Here is a 21,411-nt window from a genome sequence, read left to right on the forward strand (position 1 = left end):
AAAATGAGTTCGTGTGTCACCTCTGACACTTGTGTCATAGGTTCGCCATCACTGGTCTAGTTTATCTATACTAATAAAAGGGTAATATGCTAATTAGACCAGACATCTTCCGGATGTCCTTCTGGACAATGCCACAGTGGCAGGGGCCAATGCAGAGGTGGTTAGGGCGATCAGGCTGGCAGGGGAGGTCAGTTAGGGGTAATTAGGCTGGTAGGGGAGGGCAGTTAGGGGTGATCAGGCCAGCAGGGGGGAGCAGTTAGGGAGCGATCAGGCTGGCAGGGGAGCAGTTAGGGGGCGATCAGGCCGGCAGGCAGGTGAGCGGTTAGGAGCCAGCAGTCCTGGATTGTGAGGGGGATGTCCGACTGCCAGTTTAGGCCCAATCCCTCGGTTTAAGCCCGATTCCTGTGGGATCAGGCCTAAACTGGCAGTCGGACATCCCCCGAGGAGTCCCAGATTGGAGAGGGTGCAGGCCGGGCTGAGGGACCGCCCCTCCGTGCATGAATTTCGTGCACTGGGCCTCTAGTTGGTTCATAAGATTCCACATATGAGTGAGATCATGTGGTAGTTATCTTTCTCTGACTGGCTTATTTCACTTAGCATAATACTCTCCAGGTCCATTCATGCTGTTGCAAATGGTAAGAGTTCTTTCTTTTTTATCACCATGTATTATTCCATTGTATACATGTACCACAGTTTTTTATCCACTCAACTGCTGATGGGCACTTAGGCTGTTACCAAATCTTAGCTGTTGTAAATTGTGCTGCTATGAACATAGGGGTGCATATATTCTAAAAGCCAGTTTTAAAAATTCTGTCTTGAATTTCTCAATTGTTTTATAATCTTTTATTATAGTTAATTCACTTTTAATAGTTATGAAAAAACTCTTTAACATTAAATAGTTCCCCGCCCCCCCCAGATTGCAGAATATCCTGAGGTAGATACTGTTACTTAATGACACATTTTCTGTATTTTGTTCTTAATTGCACATTTTCAGAAGTAGTGCCAACAAGGGCTAATTAATAAAGTTGGTAGGTTTTATCACAGAATGGTATCTCCTGGGCACTGCATTTGGGTGAGAGCCTTTCTTGCTTGGAGGTGGGTCACTTATGTAGTAGAAGCAGTAACTCAGCATGGCAGCCAGCAGGGCAGGAAATTAGAAGAGGAGGAGACAAGATTGCTAGCTGGGGCTGAAAACCTGGAGGTGCATGGGGCCCAGTATTCAGACCATCTGTCCCAGTCTCTCCCCCTCCTCCCAAGCACTTCCTACTTTGCAACAACAAACTGAAACTTTATAATGAATTTACCTGATTTACAGATGAAGATATCAAAACTCTGGCAAAGAGGTCACAGTTTCACAACTGACAGATTTGGGAATTAAACCTCTGGCTTTCTAATTCTAATGCCTGTATATTGCACCAATGTTGGTGACTGGGGAATGCCAGGAGTTACTCATTTTCTTCAATGAAGAGTATTTACTGCAAATATTTCTTTCTTTGACACAAAAAGTAATGTTTAGGATTTTTAAAAATGACAATTTTTATTCTTTTAGACTGTGCCCTCTTTTTGTTCAGGTGAGTATGAAAGTAGACATATTGCATTCAGAAGTTGGAAGTTTTCATTATCACCTATGTCCTCCTCCTTCTAACTCCTTCCTGGTAAATAGGTGTGTGTGCCTAGCCAGGAAGTAGAGGAGTAAAGGAAGAATTTGGATGGCACTTCTCACACTCAGAACAGTCTCTCACCTCTACAGTCATAGAGTAAGGCTGTGCTCTATACTGATAACAGATTTTGAACAATTGCATGAGCTAATGATCTCATGTCATGAAGCTCAAAATATGTCATGTCTTGAAGTTAGTTGTTTTGCTGCCCCTGAATTTGCTTAACCAACTTGTCATTTAAATTAGAAACATGCTCTTATTCCTGATCTTTTTCTCTTTTCCTCAAAGTCTCCATTTGAGGAATTTTCTGGGTTATTGACATAGTTGATGCTATCATTTCAGAATTCGTAATATTGATTAATGCTGTAATAGGGGAACAAAGCAGTGATTCAGAAAGCAGGCATTTAACTTTAAAAGGTATGCTGTAAAGTGCAGATAACAATCCACACTCCCCTTCCTCCCAGTTTCCCTGTCATTTCTCCTGTTTGTGAAGTAGTTAATGGTACTTCATGCAAGTTGTGTTGTCAGTGTTCTGCAATGTCAAGTTCCCTATTCATAAAACAAACAAACTCAAATCTCCTGGGGGAAAAAGAAAGCTCTTCCTCTTTAAGCGGCAGACAGAAAATGTTTCCCTTTGACTTTCCCTGTGTGTTACTGTATTTGTCTGTGGCAGGACTCACGGTGGTCTGTTCTTCCTTACCTTTCTTACAGACCCCTCTAGAGGTCTGCACGGCACACATAGCGCTTGCCCGAGGCCAGAGCTCACAGCTCTGTGAAGCTTAGTCAAGCATAAGGCCACTTCTTCCCCTGAATGCCAGTCCTGGAGCAGCGGAGCAGCACGTTGGGCTGGAGGACGGGGAGGTGGAGCCTTTTTGCTCACTGCAGCGAGTTCCCCTCTCCCTCCCGGCTGTGCATTGGCTCTGCACGCCCTGCTCACTCCGTGCACAGCTCCTCCGAGTGGAATAGGCAGGGTGTGCTCACAGACCCGGTGTAAACTGCATTTTCTATTTGGGGTGCCCGGGGGGAAGAGCACCAGGAAGGAGAGACGGCACCAGTGCCATGGGCCAGCTCTGCTGCTTTCCTTTCTCCAGGGATGAGGAAAAAATCAGTAAGTGTGGTTTGTACTATGCAGAATCCTAAGTGCTTGACGATTTTGTGTGGCTGTGTTCTAGGGAGAGTTTTGGTTATTTCTTGTGTGAAAGAGAATAATCAGCTGTGATCTTTCATGTGCTTTTCTTAAAAGGATCGGAGGGTGTGTAGTTAATAATTAACTGTAAAAGTACACTGACTCAAGAAATGGGCTAGGTGAAATGTAAAATACTGAAAACTCCTTTTTGATGTTCATGTGTTAGTAATCTTACAGCCCATTTTGATCACACTGTCTAGAGTCAGAGTTTAGTTTTGAGATTCTTTACATCACTGCCTACCATAGGATGTATTGTACAAGCCAGGCTTCGTTTTGCTATCTGAAATTGGGATTTTTTTTCAGAACAATGATCAAGGATAACATATAGAGAAGCAAACTGGCTCTAAAGTGACATCCGTTATCCACTTGCAGACGTTTTCCTGTACCCCCTGCTTTTTCACATGTAACTGTGAGACCACTCCAAACAAGTGATGCCCTTTGCTTCCAGCAAAAACCTCAATGAGTATTTTTAAACGAATGTCAGGCAGATTTCCACATCTGCTTATGGCCCAGAAACAGAACTTAAAGTGGTAACATTTGCTCTGCAATTTTTCTCCTCACTGGCTTATGTTACTCACTTACATGTTAGCTTTGTTAAATGCAGTGCTGGCATTTTAGTTGGTGTGCCGGATAGAATTTGCCTTACACTAGTTGCCCCAAAATATTGCATTTTTGCTTCTTTTTCAATAAAATGTTTACAGCCGTACTTACTAAATCTGCAGCCACATCTCTGTCACGTCAGTGCTTTATTTGAATACATTTAAATAGGTCTACAGAACCTCGTGACATCTGGTTCAGGTGCTCCGAGTCCACATCTGGCTTAAATTTCCTGCTGCTTGTTCCTCAGGAAGCTAACCAGGGATAGGTATACCTAGTCACCTGGGAAATAAACCAGTTTTTGCCAGAAATCTTCTGGGAGTGCTCAGAATATATTTTGTAGACTTTGGAGCGTCTAATTATTAGCAAGAGCCAATAGCTGTGCTCTGAATTTTGCTTGTGAAAATGACACTATTCAGTACATGATGAGCCTGATCTTAAAACCCGAGATGACTTTATAAGACGATGGCTCATTTCCTAACAGTGAGCATTGGCATTCGTTTGGCAGCCTGAAACTTGTCAGAGATTTGTCAGAATGATTTGCTTACGGTTCCTGAGAGTATGGGCTGACTGAGTCCTTCCTTAGGGAATATGTCTACCTGAAAGCCTGGGGGTGGGCAGATGTAGGACAGTGAGTTCTTTCCGACCCTTCTCCACTTCCTGTTCACTGCTTCGGGTTTCCACTGGGAACTTCTGCTTTCCTCCTATTGTTCCTCTTCTCCGCTGTCAGCAGTCTTCTTGGCTCTAACTGAAATCAGGTTTCTCCTCAATGAGGCATGTGCTCTTTTCTGTCTTCTTTGGGATCACAGGAGTGCAGTCTGGAGTTTTACACACAGTGCTTCTTACTACAGGTTGACAGGAAGTGGTGTCTACTGCTTTTTGGGTTTGCTTTCTCAAGTTCCAAATTCTAAAAAGAAAAGGAAGACAGGAAACTGTGTCTGAAGTGAAGTTCTAGTCCAGAAGTGCAAATTATGGTTAGAAATCAATGCATTTGGACCCCCTTTCCTGTCATTCACCCCATTGGCCCCCGATCCTCCCCGTTCTCTTTCCGTCATCTGTCACTGATTTTTGTCATTGCTTCACCGTTTTCCTCCTCCTAATCTGCTCCACACCCCATCCACACACCCCATTAGCTGTTTTCTGATGCCGCGTTTTATTTCTCTGCTATCGGATGGTCTAAAGAGAGGCTTCTCTGCCAGGCACTGCCATGTTGCTGGTCATGCAGGTCTCAAAGTACTTACAAAGGGGACTTGAAAAAAAGTGGCAGCGGCTTCATTAGCCAGCATGTCTCAAGAAACATGTAAATTAGCATAACGGTCCATCAGTTGTGTTGATGACAGGTACAAGAATCCGTAGACATTTGGGAGGGCCCAGCATGTTTCTGATCTTGCTACTGGATGTACAGTAACCTCTTGGGCTTTATTCATCTTTGTGTCCCCACCTAGTAGCCTCATTAGCCTGCTCTGAACCACATGCCCAGTCAGGACCTACTAGGGACGGAGCACAAAAATGCCAATGGCTACACCCTTCTAATTCTGCTGGAAAGGGTCATGGGCCCTCAACTTATAGGGAATTAAATGAGTTTGTGGTGAAAGTTTAAATTTGTGGATGTCATTCTCAAAACACAGGCGAGTCCTCCACAGTCCTGCAGAGCTACAAAAGGGATGTGCCCAGCTGGCCAAGTGGTAAGGATCAAGTGAACCCTCTTCCCCCTCCCCCCCCTCCCCCACTGCTGTTTTATTCTGTTGTGGCCCTTGGTGGTGGTAGATAGAAATCATTTGATTGATTCATTGATCAAATCAATCATTTGATTCATTAGTGCTACTATTTTAATATATTAATAATAAACAAAATGATTTTTAATCAACTAGTTGTATAGGGGCCTAAATTCATGTGGAAAGTTAATGGTATGCACAGCCAGAAATCTTGATAATGGGGAGAGTAATCAAATACAGCAGAACTCATCATGGCTTACTTTTCAGTTCATGCAGCACAAAACAGCTAGACCGTTTTTGTTTAAATCCAGTTGAACATTTTTCTCAAACTGTACTCTTTTTGGCCATATTATGTTGACTACCCGGACAATAAATACATGTTTCTTGAAGATTAAGCCCTATATTGATATACAGGAACATACTTAATATCAAATATTACTGTACATATTGTAGGATTCACAAATGTTGTAGATCATCTGCAGTGTAAGTCTTTGCTGAGTTCTTTTATAGCACTTGTTTCTTTAAATTACCTAATTTCCCACAGTGTACTTCCTCAAGGAACTGACCCTGAGCAGGAATCTTGTCCCACAGGCTTAGTGACCACTGCAGCTTATCAATCTTATTAAGTACACCTCCAAAGAGAACTTAATCACTAAAGAGACATCTCTATACCTAATTAGCAAACATTTTGCTTGCTCTTTTCCTGTTGCAAATGTTCTCATTTTGAAGTACCTTGCTTTCATGTCAGATGAAATAGGTGAATGTCTGAATGTGAACCATATTGCCTCGTGAGGCAGTTCCCAGCCACTGGACGTATCCAAGCATAGGGCGAGAAGTCACTCCTAGAGTTGTCAGGAAGAAGGTAACAACTAGTGAATGAACACATTGACAGCTCAGTTACTCCGTAGCTTGCTATTCTGTGATGCTGAAAATAAAATGGGAACAGTATGTATTTTAATGACACATTTTAATTTGATAACTATGTGTTTTACCAATACATACATATTTTACTTTTACATATGAAATATATTCCAATATAGTCTTTTTATGTGGCATATATCCAGGACCATTTATAGCATCCATTTCATAAATGAATCAAATCTCAAGATGGTTTGTTTCTGATGATTTGAAACTTGATGGTATAACACAAACAGATAAATTAAGATTAGCAGTGTTAATTTCGTGTCTGGTGAATACTTTAATTTTATTACCTTAATTACTATGTTCAGTTATACTCAAGGAACTCTGTGTTTAGGTTTTCCAATTCTCCAGAAGGCTTCCTATAAGTCCACAGCCTTATACTTTGCACTTACAAACACTGACGTTGCAGCCCTGGCTGGGTAGCTCAGTTGGTTAGAGCATCCTCCCAAATATGCTAAAGTTGCAGGTTTGATCTCTGGTCAGGTCATATACAAGAAGCAACCAATGAATGCATAAATAAGTGGAACAACACATTGATTGTTTCTCTCTCCCCCTCCCCGCTTCCTCTCTCTCTAAAATCAATAAACAAAAAATTAAAAACTGTACACTGATTTTGAGGTTATCTTTCATATGTGTGCTCTGTCTCATGACATGGGTTCAAGTCCCCCATATGCAAGACCCATGTCGTCTACATCTCTTTCAGACTCTAACATAGTGTCTTACCCAGAGGAGGCATGTTCTACATGTTTGTTAATGAAGAGAACGATACCCATTTCCTGTCATGGTATGAGTATGAGAGAACTTTCAGTATAAATCAGCCTATCAGAGGCCAGAATTTTTGGAATGACTCTGCTGACTGAATATAAAGAACTTGGGTTACTGAATGTACCAGAGACACATTTTAACAGGTTCTCACTTAGTCACTACTACACAGGCCCCAGGAAAATGTGTGATAGGGAGCCTCCCATCACACCATTCATTTCTTCCTTGTCTGTAGAAATGTGTTTGTACACAGGGGATGCAGCATGACTCCAGCTCTGCTGCTGCCTGTCGAAACCATATGGCGCATCCCTCGGCATGCAGTTTTTACTGGGGGAAGACAGACTGGGAGTTCCGAGACCTGGATGACAAACCCAGCCTGCTCTCATATCCTATCTGACACTGGGTAAGTGGCTAACACCGCTCAGTTCAGTTCTCATATTTAAGAAGTGGTGGTCAAACTACCATGATCTTAAAAGTTTATTAATTTCCCCCCATTTTCCCCTTAGAGTTAAGAGTCTAGCACATGAATATAGGCATGATGCAAGTTTTTCTTCTTTCTATTGCTCTTTTTTTATATTTTATTAATTTAAAAGAAGAAGGGACGAGAGAGAGATAGAAACATCACTGATGAGAGAGAATCATTGATCGGCTGCCTCCTGCATGCCCCACACTGAGGATTGAGCCCATAACCCAGGCATATGCCCTGATGGGGAATCGAACTGTGACCTCCTGGTTCATAGATCGACGCTCAACCACTGACCCACACCGGCCAGGCTTCTTTCTATTGCTCTTCCTTCTCCACTTCCTCCTCCAGGATGGCCCAAAGACCTCCCCCTCTTACTTTACATTTACTGAATCCTTACTGTGTGCCAGGTACAATGCCAGAATCGTTGGGGAAAATGTTGCTCCCAATATCCCATTTAAGAGGGGAAGTGGCTGAAAGCTAGTAGTTTGGGGCAGTTGTCAGTTACAGTCCTCCAGGGTGCAGTGGGGCCCTGAGCTGGCAGGAGGCTGGAACCAGGCCACTCACTATGTGCTGCTCCCTTTCTGAAGGCTCGAAGCCTCGGCACTGTTTAACTTGAGGCTGCATGTGCATCCGATTTCTGTGGGTAACATTGTGGTAGCAGCAGTAATGTTGTGCAATGAAACATTTAACCATAGTCACTGAAGATTAGGCTTTTCCTTTATTAAATAATGTACATAATTCTAAAATTAAGTATAGGAACATTAGAGCAAATGCTCATGGTTACTATTCTATCTTACCTCTTTGATTCCTTTTATTTCTTCATAGGCTTCATGGTAACTGTATTTCCTTTTGTTATTGTTCTCCGATCTTAGAGTTTGCCTGGATTCTGTGATCAAATACCGAGTAATTTTCATTGGGAGCACGAAGGTCGTAGACTTTTCCCCAGCCCCTAGTGTAGTCACTGACTTCTGTGAGCTCTACCCTGACACCCTGCCAAGCAATGTGATGTGACCTGTTCTTTGTCTTATTTCTGGGGACCAAGTAAAAAAAGGAGTGGGAAATCATGTGTATAAAGGTTTGGGTTAATGTTTAAAAATTCATATATTACCCTTTCTGAGGCATTTGGCTTTTAACAAGACTGAATTAGCCCATGTGCTCTTAGGAAGTATTTGTAGTAAAATAACAAAATAAATTAATCAATGATAATGACTTAGCCCAAAATAATCTCTGAGGGAGGAATTTCAGGCAAAGAGTAAAACTCTTTCAGGGCATCTGATAAATCACTTCCTGTAGATAATTGCTTTCCGCTTAGTTAAGTTGGTCCTGCCTAATATGTAGGTTTTTGAGCTTTTATCCATAAACTTCTGATATTTTCAGTAAAGAAACTAAAAGAGTCTCAAATTCTCAGTGCTAAAAGCAAGGGGTTCTGGGGTGTGGTTTTTTTTTGTTCTAATATTTACTTTGTAGCTTCTTGAAGCTTCTGTGCCTTCATCTTAAATATCTATTTATTGTGAAAATGAAATAAGCTAATGATTATGAAATGCCTGACACTGTGGTAGTCATATGATAGGTCCAGTAAATAGAAATTCTCTGTAATGAGTGTATTGTATAGCTATAGTCGCCTTGGAAGTCAGCTAAACTATAGTTTGCTTTCCATCATGCACAGGAAGGGAAAAAGGGCACTTAGAATTTCAGACCTTGAATTGTTGAGTAGACTTTAACATTTATTTGTATAACATCCTTTCCTTTGGGGAACTCCCTCCCCTTCTCCTTGGGTTTCTGTCCATCATGATGCCTTGCTTCCCGGCCCTAGAAGAGACATGTGGCCCAAGCAGAGTCAGCCAGAGTCTTCCCTAAGATTTGATAGAGGGTCTGTCTTTCTTTTGGGTTGTGAGTGGAAAGGATGTAAGCATAAGATTGATAGTTGGTAGGGAGCAAGTATGAAGCCAGCACAGAAGAAAGAGGCTGGGGGAGAGACAGTCCTGATGATAGTTTTGAGCCTCTGATTTCAGCTATGACTAAGACCTCCATTACATGAAGCATTTTTTTGTGCTTAAACTTGCTTTAATTTTTTTTGGTCACCTGCAACCAAAAGACTTCAGATATTATTTCAGAGGACACTCAGTGTACCTAAGAGTAGATCCATCTGGAACAATTATTTCCAAACCTGGTGAAGAACTGAAAACTCTCTGATTTCTTCTGAAGCTTCATGTGCCAATTTAGAGGCAATGAAATTTAGCCCTAAGCAAGAGCTGTTACTGTTGACCACGTCACATGTTGAAAAATCTGAGCCAGGTGCTATGGAAGATACAACGAAGATACATGGTCCCTATTGTTGGAAGACTCCTTTTCAACTTACATGACTTTTTAAAAAGAGAAGAATTGGGCCCCATGTTTATTCTGCCCCAAACGGAAAAGCCATGACAAAGGATCTTGATGCTCTTGTCTAAGAAGTGAAGCCTCACCTCGTCCATTCCAGGCAAGTGACTTAGCCGAGTCAGCCAAGTCCAGTGAGAGGGAGTTATTACCACCAAGAGTGGAACTTACCTCAAGCTCCTAGCATAGGCACCAGTTACCGTTTTATGTGTGCAAACACGGTTTCTACCACACACATCTTAGCAAATAAAGTTTCCTATATCAAACATTTATAATGTCAAAGTACAAGTTAACAGACTTTGGAACTATTAAAACCAACTTTTTTTTTATTGTATAGTAAAGTTCTTTATCCTTAGCAAATAGTCAATAGACAGGAATGGAACTATGGGATGAAAGTATAAAGAATAAGTATAGCTTGTTTTTTTTTCCCTCACCCAAGGATATGTTTCCATTGATTTTCAGAGAGGAAGGGAAGGAGAGAGAGAGAAACATGGATCAGTTGCCTTCCATACATGACCTGACTGGGAAGCAAACCCTGCAACCTGGATACGTGCCCTGACCAGGAATTGAACCCAGGACCCTTCGATGCACAGGATGATGCTCCAACCAATTAGCCACACTGGCCAGGACAAGAATAAGTATAGTTTTAACTCAAAGTCTACCTTAACTAGGATATAAATGATAATTTTACTGAAGGCTAAGTCAAAAATATTTGAGAAAAATACAATTCTCTGTTTCTACAAGCTGTTCCCAAAACTTATAAATATAGTCAAGGACATTTGGAAGAAGGAATCTGATAGAAAAGGGTTGTTCATTATTTTTTTTTTACATGTCTCAGTAGCCCCTCCCCCCTCACCTCTCCTCTAACTTTGTGGTTAGATAGTTGGTGTTGGTATTTGCCATGTAAATCACATCAAATTTATTTTTTTTCTAAGTATGTAGTTTCTTTTTTTTAATATATATTTTTGTATTGATTTCAGAGAAGAAGGGAGAGGGGGAGACAGAAACATCAATGATGAGAGAGAATCATTGATCAGCTGCCTCCCGCATGCCCCCTACTGGGGAATGAGCCCGAAACCCAGCCATGTACCCTTGACTGGAATGGAACCCGGGACCTTTCAGTCCACAGGCCAACGCTCTATCCACAGAGCCAAACCAGCTAGGGCTCAAATTTCAATTTCATGTCTTGTATCTGACTGTTAGAGCAAAAATAAAATTCACACTTCCTAAGCATGTAAAATGTTCAGCTAAAGTTAGCTGTGAAGCTCAGCTTTTTCAGAATTTGGATTGATGTATTGATAGCTAATAAACTGGCAAGCAGATGATCTGTTAATTTAAGACTTTCTGTCTAGGTCTATAGCAGTCAGTCCTATTTAGAATTCTGACAAGAGCGCGTGTCTTGAGCAGGGAGGTCAGTATGGCGAGGAGCCTGGAAACCACATCATTGGAGAAAGGCTGAAGTACTCTGGCTGCTTAGCTGGGAGAGGAGACAGATGGGCTAGTTGTCTTAAAATATTTGGAGGATTCTTTACTGTGGAAGGGAAAGAAGAGCAACTCTGTATGGCTCCAATGTGCAGAATTAGGACAGTGGGTGTTCATTTTAACACATTTTCTTTTGGTGATTTTGGAAGCCAAGTGGTAACGTTAAGTTAAAACCAGTAGTATTCTAATTATGTTTGCAATAACTCTTGTTTTAAATAATGAATATCCTGAAATGGAGTCCTGAAACACAGAGAAGTTATCATAGTCAAATTTTGTATTAAAAATTCTCAGTACATTGCCTAAAAGAAGATATTTTAAGACAGAGTTTTCAAGTTTTTTAAGTCACCAAACTCTTTAAGAAAATAAAATTTTAGATGACCAAAATTTTTATAAAAAGAATATGTACCTTTTTTTTCACTTTCAAGATCATAGTTTATTTATTTCTTCCAATAAGAAGATAATATACATATTAGGGAATCCATCTATTAGTTTTGCATTGAATGTTAACCAAAAAAAATCTCTAGACACCTGAAAAACCTCACTAAGGAATATATAATTTTTGTTATTTATTTCATAATAGCTATTAAATGACTATTTTAAATTACTAACTTCAAGACCAGCAAACTTGCCCTGATCAGTTTAACAAACTTAAAAAGAACAAATTATTTTAAAACTAATTCATAGTTTATGCAAATTCTTTAAAAATTAAGTATGTGTTCTTTTCAAGTTTGTTAAGCTTATGTTCTAAAATCTTATGATTTTTTTAGTAAATATTTCTATTTTTTCAGTTTTATTGAGATATAATTGACATAATGTGGGTGAATACCACATAATGTGGTATAAATCGGTATTTTTCAATGCTTCACATTTTAGTTTGGTGAATCTAGAAACCTAAAACCATCTGTATCTCACTGTTTTAGCTACAGTCTGTTCATATGTCTGTTGAAAAGCCTTTTGCAAGATTAATTAGCGGTAGCTTTTCTCTACCTATGAAGGAACATTATTTAGTTGCAAGTAACTGTAAATGCAAACTATAGAGAACAACACATAACATTCTTGTTTGTAGTTATGCCAATGTTGTTTCAAAGAACATATTTTCAAGTGAATAGGTTGCCCCTATCTTATTTGCTTACTGTGATTTATAGCAGGAAAATCATAAACAAATAGCCTTGTAACCTTATATATTGAAAAGGGTCACAGTATCCCTTGCATTTAAATCAAAACATTAATAGCTAATTTTATTGAATACTTACCGTAAGCAGAGCACTGTGCTAAGTGCTCTGGAAAATTCAGAAAGTTGGTTTAGATGGTTTGAACGGCACCTTGTTCTTTACTGTAAACCAAGAAAATATATGGAGGATTAACAGGAGCCTCGTGGCAGTTGCTGAGCCTGCCTGCCCTCTATGTCTGGAGGGTATATTAATTCCCTTAACCCCAAAGAAAATCTCGCCATCATGTTTAAACTTCTCCATGTTCTGCCATTTAAAATTCTTTTCTCTTGACAACACAAAAGAACTTGTTTTCACCAGTAACATTAGATCATTAAGAAAATAAAAGTATTTGCTAAATTATTTTCTTTAGTTATTTCCCCTTGAAGTTAAAGCAATACTGGTACATTTATGGGCTTACCATGCTTCAGTTTTTTAAAAGTGCTCAGTTTCTTTATTCATTTTTATTAGATGCCTAGAGGAATGGCCATGGATGACTTTATTTTTTAAATTTTATTTTTCAATTGCAGTTTATAGTCATGGCCATGGATGACTTTATATTTTCAGTTTTCTCTTGATTTCATTTTAATGATTAGTTGTCTTCAAGTTTTCTTTAGCTTTACACACTCTTTGTTTGAGCCATTAGCATGGCTTTTAGAATACCCTGTAGATTGGTCCACAGATTGCTCACTATTCACAAGTAAAATACACTGACCAAATAGTTCTGTGCACCTGGATTTTCATGGTCAGACTTTAAAAATTAGGTTTTGGAAGCCATCAAAGAAAATGAACTGTGGCAGTTTAACCAATTTTAAGTGTTGGCTAGTTGAATAAATAGAGTGAAGTTTATGTGGTATGAAGTACCCTCTACATGCTTATCCAAAAAGGTTTGGTTTAGGATTAGGCAGCTGAGTTAAAGAGAGCTACATTTTGAATAATTTTTGAAAATACAGTTTCTTCCATCCCGTGATATTTAAAGTATTTATGATGCTCTTGATTGCACTGTAGTTATGCTTGTATTTTAGTGTCTCTCACTAAGCTTAATGACCGGTTATTTGTATCGAACCTAAAATGAAGCAAAATCACTGGTTAGTGGCGTGTCTGATGTTTTCCTAAAAAATAATAGCAATGTTCTGAGACTCAAGCTTACATTTTAAAATATTCGCTGTGTTCTGAAAATATAATTTTCTTTAACATTATATGAAATGGGTTGAAATAAGTCGTTCCTTGAAGACAAGCCTTAATAATTTGTGTATCTCTCAGAATCTAGAAGTGCACTGTGATCATAGCAGGTGCTCTAAATAAATAAACAAATAAATAAATGATGTGCAGACTCCTCACTATGTTCCTCAGTGGAACCTTCATAGTCTCTTCCCCTGCGTACAATTCCAGCCTCATCATTTTCCTTCCCTCTCACCTCATCGGTCACTTCATAATACACTGAATTCTGCAGTCACCCAGACAAGCCCTTCCTAAATTGCAGGCATCCTGAAGGCTGGGCCCATGTGGGGTTCATTTCTGTATTCATTGCAAGAATACCACAAATAGAGGGCACTCAGGCAATGTGTGTAGAAGGAGAGATGGACGGAAGATGGAAGAAAAGGATTGTACTACATTAATCAATATCCATTTAGTATAAAAATTTCAACCTGAGAATGAAACCTTCTGAATTTTTCTGTTTTCCAATTAACCAATCATTAAATTATGTGGTGTTTCTCACATGTATACCTCATTTCCCTAGGGTGAGGGTGCAGCAGAGAGCTGTTGGAGTATTCACTTGGGGGTGGGTGTCCTGGATGAACTAATTTCCCTGATTTTGAGTGAGAGCTACCGATTCCCATCACTTTACTATGATCTTAGACAATTTATGTAACCTCTTGTGTTTCATTGTTCTGACTTGTTATATAGGAAGAATAGCACTTATTTTGCTTCATAAGGTTTCTTTGAGGATCAAATGAGAGAATGTTTCTGAAAGCACTTTGAAAAGTGTGAATTGTTATCTAAAAGAATGGAAGGAAGTATTTCTCTTCCTGCTATTAGTGGCCTAGAACCATGGGGATTTCCGAGCCTGTGGAACCTTCTGATCTGGGTGTGTGTGTGTCCTTATGCTTATGAAAGCGGTAGAGTGATATCTACAATTATGATTGATTTAACCAGATTAGATTGCTGACAACATTTATGCTACTGTTCTGTCTTGGTGAACATTGCCTTCAGAACAGGAAAGTGACCTTTATTTCTGCTTGAATCAGCTCCTACCGTGGAATATCAGCCTAGAAGAAAAGTATATGTTATCACGAGTATGAGTGTTGGCCAAACAAGTGAATACTAATTCCAGTTAGTAATGCTTTTTTAAGTTTTATGTAAAAATATCTCAATAGATTATAATAAATTACATGAACAAATAATTTTAAAATTCAAAACAATGCTCATTTTTCAGCCTTGCTTTTCTGCCAAAGAACACGATCGTTCAAAAATTTATGGTTTTGACATCTTTGTCATAAGAATGCTTTTCCAATGATAGCTGTACTTCTGTTGATACTCCTTTGTACCAGACTTGTGTTTGGAATGTTTGCTTCTTTTGTCACTGTTCAAATTGCACCTCTGAATCCATTTTGCACAAAATGACATATAGTGGTCCTGAGCAAATAGTCAGGGAAATAGATTTCAACAACAGAGTGGCACTTAATAAAGTGAGTAAATGAATGATTGGCCTTTAGTAGGTATTGAGCACATTCTTCTTAATGATAACAAATATAAAATCGAATAAAATAACTACCAAACCTACTGTGTTCCAGACACAATGTGAGGCACTTTTTATAACTTTTCTCTAATGCTTACAACAGTAGTGCAGGGTATATTATCATCTTTTGTGGCCCATTGAAGGAATATTTAGTTTTGGAGAGATTGTGAACAAGGTTGTGCAGATAGAAAATAGCCCTAGCCAGTTTGGCTCAGTGGGTAGAGCGTTGGCCTTTGGACCAAAGGGTCCTGAGTTCGATTCTGGTCAAGGGAACATATCTTGGTTGCAGGCTCTTCCCTGGCTTGGGCCCTAGTCAAAGCTTGTGCAGGAGGCTACCAATTGTTATATTTCTCTCACATTGATATTTCTGTCTTTCCCTCTCTCTTCCACTCTCTCTAAAAATCAATGGAAAATTATCCTCAGGTGAGGATTACAAAAGAAGAAAGAAAGAAGATAGCAGAATTGGATTTTAAGCTCATATGTGTATCATACATTTCTTTCCTTACACACATATTAGTTCTGTCATATCACCATCAGTAATTCTATTACATAACCAAGGTTTCCAATAAGAAATGACAGCATTACGGTAGAAATTGTGTAGGGAACAATGTGGATCATTGTTTGGACTAAGAGAAATGATATTACAGACGGAAAAAGAGAAGTTGTAAAGATAATTGATAAGCCAATATCAACACTTCGTAATGATTCAAAGTCCATAGTTTACATTATTATTCACTCTTGGTATTGTATCTTCTGTGGGTTTGAACAAATGTATAATGCCATGTATCCATCATTATGGGACCATACAGAATATTTTCACTGTCCTAAAAATTCTCTGTGCTCTGCTTACTCATTCCTCTACCACCTCCCCGCAACCTGGGCCAACCACTTATCTTTTTACTGTATCTATAGTTTTGCCTTTCTAGAATGTCATACAGTTGGAATAATATAGTATATAGCCTTTTCAGATTGGTTTCTTTCACTTAGCATAATACCCTCTAGGTCAGTGGTTCTCAACCTTCTGGCCCTTTAAATACAGTTCCTCATGTTGTGACCCAACCATAAAATTATTTTCGTTGCTACTTCATAACTGTAATGTTGCTACTGTTATGAATCGTAATGTAAATATCTGATATGCAGGATGGTCTTAGGCGACCCCTGTGAAAGGGTCGTTCGACCACCAAAGGGGTCGCAACCCACAGGTTGAGAACCACCGCTCTAGGTCTATCCATGCAAAAGTTAATATTTCACTTTTTGGTTTTTTATGGCTCAGCAGTATTCCACTGTGTAAATATAACACAGCTTTTTTATCTATTCATTGGGCACTTGGGTTGCTTCCACGTCTTGGCTATTGTAAATAATGCTGCAGTGAACATGTGGGTGCATATATTCTTTCAAATTAGTGTTTTTTGTTTCTTCAGATACATACCCAGAAGTGGAATTGCTGGGTCATAGACCGTTTTGTTTTTAATTTACTGAGGAACCTTCATACTGTTTTCCATAGTGGCTGTACCAATTTGTAATCCTATCAATAGTGCACTAGGATTCCTTTTCCTCCACATCCTCACTAACACTTCTTGTTTGTTGACTTATTGATGATAGTCATTCTGACAGATGTGAGGTGGTATCTCATAGTGGTTTTTATTTCATTTTTTTTGGTAATTAATGATGTTGAACAACTTTTCATATGTCTGTTGGCCAACTGCATATCCTCTTTGGAAAAGTATCTATTCAGGTCTTCTGCCCACCTTTTAATTGGGTTGTTTGATTTTTCTGGTGTTGAGTTGTCTGAGTTTTTTATGAACATTGGATATTAATCCCTTTTCAGATGTATCATTGGCAAATATCTTCATCTCCATTTAATAGGCTGTCTTTTTGTTTTGTTGATGGTTTCCCTTGGTGTGCAAAAACTTTTTAGTTTGATGTAAGCACATTTGTTTATTTTTTGATGTTGTTTCCCTTGCCCGAGGAGATATTTGAGAAAAAAAAATTGCTAAGAGAAGTGTGTGAGATTTTACTGCCTATGTTTTCTTTTAAGAGCTATATGGTTTCAGGTCTAATCCATTTTGAGTTTATATGTGTTATAAGAAGGTGGTTTAGTTTCATTTATTTGCATGTATCTGTCCAATGGTCTCAACATCATTTATTGAATAGACTGTCTTTATCCCATTCTATGTTCTTGCCTCCTTTGTCATAAATTAATTACCCTAGAGATGTGGGTTTATTTCTGGGCTCTCTATTCTGGTCCATTGAAGATCTTGGCCTATTTTTTAACCATGTTTTTTTTGTTGTTGTTGTTTTCTCATTGTTGAATTTTAAGAGTTCTCTGCATATTTTGAATAATAGTTCTTTATCACATATGTCTCTTGCCAATATTCCGTCTGCAATTGAGAAGAATGTATTTTGGTGCTGTTGGATGGAACGTTCGTATATGTCTGTTAGGTCCATTTGGTCTAAAGTATTGTTCAAGTCCAATGTTGGTTTTCTGTCTGAATGATCTAGCCATTTTTGAAAGTGGAGTATCAAATTTCCCTACTATTATTGTATTGCTTTCTATAACATCCCTGAGATCTGTTAGTATTTGCTCAATATATTTAGGAGCTTAAATATCTTTGCCTCCAGTCATCTGCCTTCCTGAGCCCACAGCTCAATGGAAGGTGATGATGTACTGAATGGACATGAGTGACTGAGCTCCCTTGTGCTTTACCATTTACAGTAAAATGAAAGAAAGAATAATTAAACCTTGATCATCACGAGCGGGGAAGGGAAATGACCATAAAAGATTAACATCTAGTAGTTTACCATCATAAGCCTAACTCTTCCCTGAAGAGTTTTCTCCTTTTTTATTTTTTAATCTTCACCCGAGGGTATTTTTCCATTGATTTTTACAGAGAGTGGAAGAGAGAGGGAAAGACAGAGAGAAATATCAATGTGAGAGAAATATATCAATTGGTTGCCTCCTGCATGAGCCCCACCAGGACCCCGGGCCAGAGAGGAGCCTACAATCAAGGTATGTGCCCTTGACCAAAATCAAACTCAGGACCCTTTGGTCCACAGGCTCACGCTCTATCCACTGAGCCAAACTGGTTAGGGCAAGAGTTTTCTACTTTTTAAATTCCAGTGATAACAGTGAGATTAAAAAGAATATTAGCTTTACAAGCTTATTTTATAGCAGTACTAACTGCCTTTGTCTTCCTAGGAGTGCTGAGAGTTTATTAACAACCAACCTGTAGGACAAACATTTTAAAATTACTGATCTTAAGTAGTTAGCTGATAGGCAAATTTTGATTACTTGGCATTTGGCAGTAGAGAAGGAGAAACAGAAATAGGTCTAGTTGGTGAATTCATGTCTGAGGCTCCAGGTGGGCACATGAACTTCAGTAATAACAATTGGCCTTGAATAAGAGAAAAACAAAAATTCTATGTAGAAATGAGGAAATTTCAGCATTATAGGTAGAATATTTTCAAATTGGGGCTTATGAACTACTTTATGTCCCAAAGGCTTTAGGAATAGGCAATCTGCTTCTGCAAATACCAAATGAAAAGCCAACTCAGTATTCTTGGATTTATAGATTGAGTTGACCAGATTGAAGGACACTTGCTCTTTTTCACTCTCTGCACTAGCCGGCCCCTGCATGCTGAGTTTCTATGGCAATATGATCTCAGTGACCTCTCTTCTCTGTTGTGGAATGTAGGTGATAAGAATGGAGGTGAGCCTGATGATGCTGAACTGGTAAAGCTCAGTAAGAGGCTGGTGGAGAACGCAGTGCTCAAGGCTGTCCAGCAGTATCTGGAAGAAACACAGAACAAACACAAGCCAGGGGATGGGAGCACTGTGAAAACTGAAGAGGCTGATAGGAATGGCACTGACAATGACAACAGGAAATGAGACCCAAATGCAGGCAGGCCCCTCTGCTCCGTGAGAAGCATCCCTGCTCCCCTCTGCTGAGTCAGTGGACTGATTTGCAATGTGCTGTTTAAGTGTCTCTTGTCCAATCTGTGGAGGTTGCCTAATGCTTTCATGATCAGTGTGTTTGCATTTCTGAAACACAACAGAAGAAATATGGAGCGCTGGGACTAGCAGAGGAAATTAATTTATGAACGAAGAATGGCCCAAGTTTCACTTGCCCTGGGCCATGGCCAAGGGAGAGGGGACTTTGGGTTATGCCTCATGGACTCAAAGGCCGTGGAAGGGGCCTTGCCATAACTGGAATACTGCCATTTATATTGCTTAGCAGGGCATTTGACTACCTTATCTGAGGCCAAAATATACACACAGCTAACAAGTGCTAAGTTTCAAATAACCACTGTTGAAATGATTATTCACACTCCATAATGTTTTATGTTTGTCCTATGTATGCAGTCGCTATGGAGTTAACTTTATTTACAGTCAATTTGTTTCAGGTAAATAATATATTTTTGGCAAAATGCAACCTTTTCTATAAGATGTGGGCCACATTTTAAAGGTTTCTTGTTAACCCTCTTTTGATCAGTCGGTGTGCCACATTTAATGTTTTTCATTGGCATTTGTATGTAAAATGTATTGTAAATTTTCTTTTTCTGTAGGCAAGAGACCTATTGGAATCCGAGACTTAATTAATGAAGCTTTGCAGAGAGAAAGGATGGTTCTGAAGTCCAAAGTGAAACAGATAAAAGAACTTTTATTCCAGCCTGAGACTCAGGCCAAAATTAGAAGGGAGCTCTTTGAAGGACGATCCATTAACAACAATAATCAAGAAAACGATGTTGATTTCAGTGCAACTTTAACATGAGCTCTACATTACTATCATGGTACCATAGTTTATGAAGCCCTTTCAGCTGACTAAATGGCTCTTTGGTAAATACCAAAGAAGTGTTCTGATAGTGTCTTTACTATGCACACCAACATTTGGTAAGGAATTAACAACTTCTTGCCAAAGAAAACCGATTCTGCCCTGTTATTTTTATTTTTAAAGCTACACTTGTGTTTGGTATTGTTTGTTTCTATAATATCAAGAGTTATTTTATTAAAAGGACTTTCTTAATTAGCTGTTGTAAAATGTTCTTGGGGTCTTCACAGATAAAATATGCAGACTGTGAAAAATCATTTATAGAAAAAAAAGACAATATTTTAAGGGTCACTTGCTTCCTGTTGACATAAATTTTGTTGTAGTAGTAAATCAAAAGAAGTACTGTCCACATGTGACTATATCTAGTGTTACTTTTAGTGGGAATTTGAATGTTTATTGAATACTGCCACTAGTACTTGGATGAACATTTACAAATGTAATTATTGCAATCACTGGTTAAGAATGTGTTATAATATCCATATGCATTATTTTTCAATGATCAAAATGTAGTATTCCTTTTCATTTCTTAATGAATAAATGTTTGGGATTTTTATTTTCTACTTTTCTGAAGATAAGCCCAGGTCTTACGTATCCGTTAGAATTTGAATTTGTTTGCACTGATTTATTCTTAAAGAAAATTCTTGAAAAATTTCCCCTTGTATGATAATCATTGGTAACAGCTTTTTCTATGGCCATTGTAAAATTGCTGCTACTAAGAGAACATGATGAAGGGGGAAATAATTGGAGATCAAATATGTAATCATTTCAAATATAAAATCCAGTTGACTCCTGGATTTTAGCTATTTTTTCACTGGGTAAATTATACTACATTTATTTATAAATGAGTTTTTGCATTTTCATGCTTCTTAATAAATGTATTGTTTTCCCTTGTTGCCTTTCCTCATTTTCTCTCTCTTGGAACTTGTTGGATCTGGGTTGGTGTAATGAAGTCATAGACAGGAACTCTGATAGTCTCAGTGCATCTTTACTTAGATGTTCTTATCCTTCATGCCAAGACTGCACAGTTGTCAGAGCTCCTTCAACTTTAGACTTTTAATCACTTCAAATCAGTCAGCTTCACATAGAATTAACAACACAACATTCAGTGCAAAGAAAATCTAAATAGCATCTCATAAACTGCTAAGAACGTGTCACTGAAGTGACATTAGTAGCAAAGATGAAAGCAGGTCCATCCAGATGCAAGGACCTGGGAGTTGCTTCTCATGACCCTCTTTCAATGAAAGAGGGCTTTACTGTCTGTAAGCAGAGATATTTGGGGAGTTGCCTTGATTTTCAAATGAGAAAACAAACTCAAGGAGATTGAGTGCCTTATCCAAGCCACCTGCTATGGAGGAACTGGACCTGAATACAACCCAGGACTCCATCTCAGAGTTCCAGAGCTATGTTCACTGTCCCATAATCTAAGTTAACAGCATTTCAGAGAGAACAATTCGACAGGGGCCTCCATGTG

General features: G+C 38.9%; 1 protein-coding gene across 10 annotated transcripts in view; it reads left to right on the forward strand.

Annotated features, from left to right (window-relative positions):
* Positions 1 to 20,833, forward strand: part of AKAP7 (A-kinase anchoring protein 7) — a 99,663-nt gene extending 78,830 nt beyond the window's left edge. For 2 of the 10 annotated variants that reach the window (XM_070417692.1, XM_070417693.1), the window contains exons 8-9: positions 5,070 to 5,126; positions 19,678 to 20,833. In XM_070417692.1, coding sequence (XP_070273793.1) covers positions 5,070 to 5,126; positions 19,678 to 19,883 — 263 coding nt within the window. In that variant the 3' untranslated portion in view covers positions 19,884 to 20,833. Of the gene's footprint in view, positions 1 to 2,482; positions 2,767 to 5,069; positions 5,127 to 7,074; positions 7,243 to 18,806 lie in introns of those variants that run through there. The other 8 variants (XR_011471817.1, XR_011471816.1, XM_070417697.1 and 5 more) reach the window with 8 other exon arrangements.
* The last annotated feature ends 578 nt before the right edge of the window (positions 20,834 to 21,411 follow it).

The sequence above is a fragment of the Myotis yumanensis genome, unplaced genomic scaffold (genome assembly GCF_028538775.1).
Source record: "Myotis yumanensis isolate MYYU_CA2020_CCGP unplaced genomic scaffold, mMyoYum1.0.hap1 SCAF_6, whole genome shotgun sequence".
Taxonomy (NCBI): Eukaryota; Metazoa; Chordata; class Mammalia; order Chiroptera; family Vespertilionidae; genus Myotis; species Myotis yumanensis.